The sequence below is a fragment of the Dasypus novemcinctus genome, chromosome 19 (assembly GCF_030445035.2).
Source record: "Dasypus novemcinctus isolate mDasNov1 chromosome 19, mDasNov1.1.hap2, whole genome shotgun sequence".
Taxonomy (NCBI): domain Eukaryota; kingdom Metazoa; phylum Chordata; class Mammalia; order Cingulata; family Dasypodidae; genus Dasypus; species Dasypus novemcinctus.
In genome coordinates, this window is record NC_080691.1 from 79,687,155 (window position 1) to 79,696,032 (window position 8,878).

The 8,878-nt window shown below is 58.5% G+C and overlaps 1 protein-coding gene and 1 long non-coding RNA gene across 2 annotated transcripts; one reads left to right on the plus strand and one right to left on the minus strand.

Moving 5' to 3' along the window:
* Positions 1–388: 388 nt before the first annotated feature.
* TNFSF9 (TNF superfamily member 9) lies at positions 389–3,100 on the minus strand. Its single transcript, XM_058281986.1, has 3 exons — positions 2,843–3,100; positions 2,156–2,186; positions 389–1,219 (listed from the first exon to the last, which is right to left on the minus strand). The coding sequence occupies exons 1-3, from the start codon at positions 3,098–3,100 to the stop codon at positions 759–761; spliced, it is 750 nt and encodes a 249-aa protein (XP_058137969.1). The 3' UTR covers positions 389–758.
* Positions 1,806–6,007, plus strand: LOC131274637 (uncharacterized). The gene is made up of 2 exons (XR_009181933.1): positions 1,806–1,951; positions 4,355–6,007. It is a non-coding gene; the product is annotated as an uncharacterized lncRNA (long non-coding RNA).
* Positions 6,008–8,878: the final 2,871 nt, after the last annotated feature.

Sequence of the window (8,878 nt, forward strand, 5' to 3'; positions counted from 1 at the left end):
ATATGGCCAGAAGAAATAATTAAATTTTAAAATTTTTAAATCCCAATGGCATAGGGTAGTTAGGATTCTCAAATAAAACAACTCAAGGCACACAGAACTAGATCTAGGTAGAGCGGATGCTCAAATCTTAGTAGTTAGGTTTATAACTTTAGCATCCAGTACCCACACAGGCTCACACTATCCCAAGAGGCCCAGGGACATGGTATCACCCAATTACAGCATAAAGTCAGAGTTTCACTCCCACACAATAGAAATCTGCTCTGTGAAATCTGCAGGTTTTCTCTTTCTTGTTCCGGGCTGTGCCCCTAGCATCTAAAACAAAGTCTGGTACACAGTAGCGGCTCAACAAATATTTGCTGGATAAATGAATGACACTCACAGAGCAAAGTTACTAGCACCCCAAAAACTAGCCCCATGAATGACATGGGGGGGTGCCCCAGATGTCTTTATTTCACCCATAATTACATAAATAAGGATTCAGAGGGGTCTATTTTGTTTGCTGATGTGTCACCAGCACCTGCCCCATACCTGGTACACAAAAGAACCTCAATAAATAAAAATTGAATTAATATAAAGTAAACCACCGTCTGAGCTCAGGCCCAGAATAAATACCAAAGTTCAAGCTGGAGCAGGGGCCGACAGAGAGACCGGAACGGGAACTCCTGGGCACTCCTTGAGGAGGGGTCAGCAGCGGGGCTCCCTGCCCAGCCCGGTGAGGTAGGATAGTCTCAGAAGAAGGCACCCAGGCCGCCCGTCAGTCAGGTGGGCCCCCGGGGCGGGAGTCCCAAGGGGCCTTCGGCGGCCACGAGGAAGAGGCCCAAGGTCGTGGAGCCCTTGCTTAGCTGCCAGAAGGAGCCGGCGGGGCCCGAGATGCGCAGGTGGGCGCTCAGCCGCTGGCCCGCGTCCAGGTGCAGCAGGTGGCCCCGGGAGCCCACGGCCAACTCCCCGGCCTCCAAGGAGGGCAAGGCCACGGTCAGCTCCAGCGTGGTGTCCGGGACCGGGGGCGGCTGGACGTGCAGGGCGACCGAGACCCAGCCCGGCCCGGGGTCGACGCCCACCACCCTGCGCCGCAGCTCCAGGCTCAGGAAGACGTAGTAGACGCCGGCCGCGGCCACCACCAGCTCCTGGGTGCTGCTGTCGTAGCGCAGGTCCGGCGCCAGGGTCACGCCTTTCAGGTGTGAGCCGCTGAGCCAGTGCAGGGACCCGTTGGTCAGACTCTCTGCGGAGAGGGCGGGAGGGGCGCGTTAACGCGGGGACAAGTGCGACCCGGATGCGGGCCAGAAGGGGGGGCTGGGGGTGCGGGACCGGACTCCGAGGGGGCGGAGACAAGACGCCAAAGCGGGGGGGGGGGGGGGGGGGGGCACTCAGACCCAGAGGAGACTGGTGGGGGCGGGAGATGGAGGGGGAGAGTAAGGAAACTCTTAGGGAGTGCAGGGGTTCCAAGGGGGAGACTGCGGGGGGGGGGGGGGGGGAGAGTAAGGAAACTCCTAGGGAGGGCAGGGGTTCCAAGGGGGAGGCTGGGGATTGGGGGAGCATGGGGAATGGGGTGTGGACGGGATAGAAGACAGTGGGGGGGGGGGAGGGGGAGAGAGAGAGAGAGAGAGGCGCCGGAACCTGGTGAAGAGGATGGGGGGAGACTTTGAGGAACGGGGAGGGAGAAAGGGACTCAGAGGAGGAGAAGGAAGTTGTGGGGAGAGGTTAGGGAGGAGGCAACTCCAAGGGGAGGAGGGTGGTAAGGAGACGGGAACTCTGAGGGGAGAAGAGGGAGGAGGGGAAGGGAGGAGGGGCAGAGGGGGTGGGAGAAGTGTCCGTATCTCCCAGAGCTGAGAGCTGGGGCTCGGGGAGCCGGGAGGAGGGGAGAAAGCGCAGCGCCAGAAGGGCTGGGGTCTGCCGTGGGCACAGGTGAAGGTCAGAGTGGAGAGGAGATGGCCTCCGGGAGGATCAGGTTAAGGTCAGTAAGAGAGAAGATGGGGTTCGGACAGGGGAGAGGACAGTTTTGTGGGGGGGGGGAAGGTCCGATTGGTGATGGGAGTGGCGCGGGCTTGGAGCCCTTAAGGCTTCTCCTGGGGTACCCCCCTCCCCAGAGCTGCCGCCCTCCTCTTGGAGTAAGGATGGGGCGGGTGGGGTGCCGTGGGAAGAGGCGCGAGACACTCACCATTGCTGGCCACGAGCTGCGCGAACCCGCCCTGCGGAGAGAGGAAAGGAGAGAGGTGGGTGGGGGGGCTCCACGAGCGCAGCCCCCCACCCCGAACGTGCGAGTCTCGGCCCGCACCCACCCCCGGGTCCCTGCTGTCTGCGCGCGCGCTGTGCCCCAAGAACACGCGAATGCCCATTCACAGGGAGTCACAAGGAGAGCTCAACGCGCCTCCAGCCGGGATGTCTGCCAGGACAGAATCCTCGAGGGTTCGGGAGGGAAAAGAGCAGGGACCCCTGGGGGGCAGGGAGGGGGGCTGGGAGTGGCACAGGGGCCCCCTTGGAAGTCTGGGGAAGACAGGGGAACCCTCCGAGGATGCGGGAGGAAAGAAAGGATCTCGGGGGTCAGAAAGGGAAGTGGGGGTCCCTTTAGGAGTTCGAGGTCCCCGGGCATTGCTTCTCCGGGCTCCGGCTGGAGAAAGCGTTTTCCCCCGGGGAGCGGGACGTAGCTGAGTTCTCTCGGGGTGAGGGGTGGAGAAGGGGTGCCCCGCGGAGTCCTGAATGGAGAAGGGTCCGGGAGAGGAACAGTGGGGTCGCTTAACCCGCCATCTCCCGGCCGGAGAGGCAGAAGGCGTCTCCCCGGAGGTGCCGGATGGGGAAGGGGGTGTCCCAGAGGGATGGCAGGGGACTGCCCCGGGCCGCGCCTCACCTGCCGACGGTCGGGGAGGAGGCCGGCGCGGGGGTCGCCGGGCGGGAGCTCGGGGAGTCGGGGGCTGGACGTGGGGCTGGGCTGTCCCGGGACCCCCGGGACGGCCCAGGAGCGCGCGGCGCAGGCGGCGGCGCAGGTGGCGGCGAGCAGCAGCAGCGCGGCGCCCAGGGCCCAGTCGAGCGGGCGGCAGGCGCGGCCGGGGGGCGCGGGCGGCCGCGGGGCCTCGGGGTCCGGGCAGGCGTCGGTGGGGCAGCGCATGGCCGGCGGCGGGGCGGCAGGCTGCGGCTCCCGGCGCCGGGGCCTCGGCTTTAAGCGCGAGTCCGGAAGGCCGGCTTTCCGGGGCGGGGCCAGCGGGGATCCCAGCCGGGGCGCCCCGACGTACCGCCCGCGGCCCCGCGGCCCGGCCCCTTCCCCTCCCCCTCCCCGACCTGGAGCTCTCGGACTTTCTCTCCTCGGGCTCCTGCCCTCGGGCTCCGGGGCTCTCTCTTTCTGCACCGCCCCCCCCCCCCCCCGCCCCTCCCAGCCTTTTGCTGCCCTAACTCTCCGCTCTTCCGTCGTCCTCCATCCCTGGACCTCTGACTCCACCTTTCTCGGTGTCTCTGGATCTCTGTGTCTCTTTCTCCTCCTCGTCACTCCCCCAGCCTTCCCACCCCCGGGGCTCCCCCGAGGCCAGCACTCCCGCAGCGGGATGGGGAGTGCCCACCGGCGCACCACCCCCTCCAGTGGACCCCTGCGCGCCTGCTCAGCCCTTCCCCCACCCTGCTTCCCCGCCGCACACCCCCCCCCCAAGATCCCGGGGCCTCCCCTGGCCTGCCCCCACCCACCCACCTGGACACTTCCCGCCCTGAAGCCCCTTTGGATCCCCCCAAGCAGAAGACTGGAGAGTCCAAGCAGAGAAATCCCCCTGGGACAAAGAGGGCCCTTGAGTTGGAGGAAACCCAAATTTCCCGTTTGGTCTTGCCTGGGGCGGGGGGAGGGGGGGCGAGGAGCAGCCGAGAAGCCGGAAAGGGGAAGCTGCTCCCGACTGCGAGGTGGGCGGCGGGGAAAGCCCTGGGCTCACGTGGAGGCCCTGCCCCGCCCAGACTGCCTCGGCGGCCCCCGGCCAACCTCCTGGGAGGGGACGGTGGGGGGAGTGGGTAATGTGCTCTTTCGGAGGAGGAATCAACCTATGAAATACTGGGGGATTTTGGTTCAGCTGCAGCAAGCTCTTCCAGGGCAGGTTCTGGGCTTGAAACCGTTCGTGGGGCTCACTGGGGAATTACAGAGAAAATGATACTGGGCCATGCTTCCATGACAGCAGTGGCTCTCGGCTGTGAAGGAGCCCCGGGGCCAGTGGCCGCAGCACACCTGGGAACCTGTTAGCGCGGCCAGCCCAGACCCGCTGCAGCGCCAGGGGCGGGAGCCCAGCGCTCTGCACTCTCACGAGCCCTCCAGAAGCCAGGGCATTCGTCAGGAGACGTCCGTCCTGGTCCACATCAGGAAAATCAAGGTCTTTGTGTGCTTTTATTCCAGAACACGGCAGCATTTCTGGACAGGAGGATCAGAAGTGTTAAGCAAGCCTGAGTACATGACACCCCCGGCCCTTGTGCCCACTCACCCCAGGGCCCGGAAGATGGAAATAACCTGACCAGCCAAGAAGAAAAGACTTAAAGATGTTGATGCCAATCGCAGTGTCATCAGGCTGCAGAGCAGGCCACAGGCAATTCCGATCTGTTTACGCCTCTTCACCCTAAAACACAAACCCCGGGAGGACATCGTAGCCTCGCCAAAGGGCAGAGCCAGGAATTTGGGGGAATCCCTACAAAGATCTCTTCCTCAGACAATTCAGCACACACACACACACACACACACACATCCGCGCACACCATTGTTCCATCTCACCATCAGATTCGCGTACTATCAGTTTCCACCATCTGAAATGCTCTAATGCGTGTATTCTGTGTACTTGGTTACAACTGTTTCCCCACTTACTGTAAGCAGGTTTTTTTTAGGAGGTGCCAGGGATTGAACCTAGGACCTCATACTTGGGAAGCGGGTGCTCAACCAGTGAGCTACTCCTGCTCCCTTTTATTGTAAGCACTTTAGGGGCTGCAGTTTACTCTGCCTTGATTCCATTGTATCTCCATGCAGAGAATGTTGCAAGCACATTGAACGAATGAATGAATGAATGAAGTGCATCATAGAGGTTAAGAGCTTAGGCATTAGGTTGGAAATGGAATCACGGCTTCTGCAAAAGCCGTGTTCAAGGGGAGCAGATGTGGCTCAAGAGGTTGAATGCCTGTTTCCCGCATGGGAGGTCCCAGGTTTGGCGCCCAGTGCCTCCTAAAAACAACAACAACAAGCAAGCAAATGAAACAAACCAACTCAGGGGTGCTGATGTGGCTCAGTGGTTGAGCGCCAGCTTCCCACATGCGAGGTCTCTGTTCAATGCCCGGCCCAGTGGGGGTGAACCGTTTCTAACTAGCGCCTTCGAAGATGCCATTATTAGTTAATGTGGGCCCAGACTGAATCCCAGGGAACCTTCATCCAACATGGCTAGAGTCCTTACGAGCAAAGGAAATCAGATATGTCAGCAGAAGCCAGGAATCAGGAGAAGCCAAAAGGCCGGAAGGCACCAGAGAATGAGGCAGATTGCCACGAGATGAACACAGAGTTGCAAAACAAGTCAACCCAAGACTGCGGCACAGCCAGAACCAGAAGGCTAAAGAGGCTTTCTCCAGGAGAAAGCAGGGCTTGCCAAGACTTTGATTTTGGGCTTCAGGCCTCCCAAACTGGGAGATGATAAATTCCCGCTGCTTAAAGCAACCATTGTGTGGTATTTGTCATAGCAGCCCTGGCAAACCGAGACATTCTAGAAATAGGGCCAGCAATCTATGGCCTGCCACCCGTTTTGTTTTTGTTTGTTTTTGTTTTTTGAGGAGATACCAGGAATTGAACCCGGGACCTTGAATATATGATGCAGGCGCTCAACCACTGAGCTACACTTGCTCTCAGCCACCCATTTTATACTGCCTGCAAATGAAGAATAGAGATGTTTGGGGGAGACTTCTTTTAATATAACAGTTGGATAAAAGTCAAAAGAATACTATTTTGTGATATGCAAATTATATGACATACAAACATCAATGACCATAAAGTTTTATTGGCACAAGCCACACTCATTCATTTATGTATTGTTTGTGGCTGCTTTTGTGCTACAAACCCGCAGTGTTGAAAATATTAACTCTCTGGCCCTTTACAAAAAAACTTTGCCACCCCTGCTCTAGAGGCTTGAATTCTAATGCTTCTATTTTCTTGCTGTGTGATCTTGGACACGTTGCTTTACCTCTCTCCACCTCAATTTTTCACATCCGTCAAATGGGAACAGGAGTGGATCTCAAAGGGTAGCCGAGAACATGCTGTGAGCCCAGTACCCAGCGCAGAATAATGCCCGGTAAGGGTTTTTATTCTTATTATAATTGTCACTGAACTCTTTCTCCAACTCTCTGATACACCATCATGCCAATTATGCAGGAGAACCCGAGGCTCCAAAAGATGGAGACAGTTGGCCAGTATCTCTCCATGACGGGCTCTGAATGGTTCTCTACGTTGGGAGGGCTCGGCAGAGTTCTTACACACACACACACACACACACACACACACACACACAAGAGAGGGGAAACAAGTCCTCGCAGCTTGGAGAAGGCTCAGGCCACAGCCAGGGTGCACCGTGACGTGCTGTGGTTGGGACATCTGAGCCAGGCAGCCCCGCCCCCCCCCCGTGGAGCTCTCAGCACCCCACAATCAAGTCGCACCTCCGGACTCAGCTATCTCCCCCAGAGAGTGTGGGCCCTCGTTTTCCTCTTCCAGCAGGGGAAGGCCCAAAGCCCCAGCCTGAGAGGCGCAGGTCTCAGTAGTCTTTATTTAGGGAATGAATGAAGTAGAGCGTGGAATTGCCAGCAAGGGTCAGCAAACTCAGGGGCTCAAGGGAGAGATGGGGCAGGAAGTGACTGGACGGGAGGGACCTCAGTCTCTACCCGATTCGGTTGGCTGTCTTGGAGTGCCAGGGACACTTCCTCCAGGAAGCCTGCTTTGATTTTTCCTGGCAAAACACCTCCCCCGCCCCCAGGGTGGAGGCAAACCCTAACGGAAGGCAGGAGTGGTGTTTGCAGAGTAAGTGAACAAGCGAGAGCACCCACGAGTCAGGGGCCCCAGGGGCGTGTGAACAGAGAACAGAAGCAAACGGGGAAGGTGAGAAACAAGTGGCATCGGGCTTGCCTGCCGTGGGGGCGTGAACACCTGTCGAAAGAGGAAAGAGACACAAGATGGCAGGAGTGCATCCGCCGCGTTGGTCAAATGTCTGGAAAAGATTGGATCTGGGCCAGGGATACCCAGGTTGGGCACGTGGGCGTGTGTACCCGTGGTATAATGTGAGCATGGCAAGGTATGATTGTACAGAGCGGTTGTGCTTTGTGATGTGGCAGTGCACAGCCAGCCGGTCCCGGGAGGTGATGTGTGCGTGGGGTCTGGGGGCGGGGGAGGTCTGGGTGTCCCTGTGGGCGTGGGCGTGTGTTCCTAGCGGAGGACCAGCCCAGCATCACCTCCAAACCCCTTGACTTCAGATCCCAGCGCTGCCCACCTTGTTAGCTGTACGACCTTGGGCAAATGGCTCCATGCCTCTGGGCCTCGGTTTCCCCATCTGTGAAGTGGGGCTAATACCAGTAACCACCTAACCGGGTGGCCGCCGGGCATCAGGGCAGTGCCTGGCCTGAGCGCTCAGCATGTGAACCAGTCACCAGTGAATGGGAACACCCGGGGCCAAATGATTGGCACGCGAGGACTTCCGCTGCAAAACTGTTCCGAATGGAAACAACCCCAACAGCCACCCGAATCGGTGTGGTGATCAGAGCGCGAGGAAGGGTGACTCAATTCAGTAGAGATCTCTAAGGGATAACAAAACAAAAGAAAGATGCAGGATGTTTAGCAGAGCATGCTGGCTCTTGTTTCGGGGGCAGAAATTGATTTGCACTGACTATTTCTGGAAGGCGTGAGCCTTTCACTGTATAAGCTCGGACCGCTGGCATTTTCCACGGGGTTGCCATTTTTAAGACTATCTGTGCGGCACTAGAATTTGTGGTCAGGCAAGCGCACACAAAGAAAGAAACCAGTGGCCTGAGGTGTTTGAAAGAAGGAAAACGTTAGCACCGCTGACATCAAAGGCAGGAAATGGTGCTTCCCAGCTGAGGGTAGGAGAAGGACACTAGGTTTGCAGAAGCTGGCGGTGAGGAAAGAACCAGCCGGCAGACTAGGGCAGGGCCTGGGAACCCCTTCGAGGAGCCAGGCTGCCCGAGAAGGAAACCCCAGCAGGGCCGCCACGTGGCCGAAACTCACAAGGTCAGAGTCACAGAAACGGAGATGGACACACAACACACAGTGGCGTAATACATATCTTTCCTTAAAACATTGGTTATCTGCTCCAAACACAAACACACATCCACGCAGATACACAATTGCAGGCACGGAAGCCTTGGGAGCCAGCACAACCAGTCACACACAGAGGGGGGGCCCCCACAGGGACACAAGAGACACACATTCTGCGGCACACACAATCACACAAATCAAGGCAGGCACACAGACACAACACGCACCACCACACACAGAGAAAGAGAGAGCTGAGGTCAGCCACACAAGAGCACCACAAGCACACAATCACACACAGGGACACATTCGGACACTGAGGTAGACGAACACACAGTCACAGACCCACAATCGCACCCAGAGACACACACCCAGAGACACAAGGGCAGCCATAAAAGCAAGGCACAGGCACACACAACCACACCCACACAGGAAGACGCAGAGACACGCAGATCGGGCACACACAAAATCACTCCCACCAGGAGACACCTGGGGGGGCAGTCGCGCACGCCTAGGGGCAGCCACAGGGAGCCCCACGTGGTTATGGGTGGTGCACAGCAGGGGCAGTCAAGATACAGCCACACACTCAGAAAGAGAGACACAAAAATGATAGCAGAGAAAGTCATGGAGGCAGAGTCC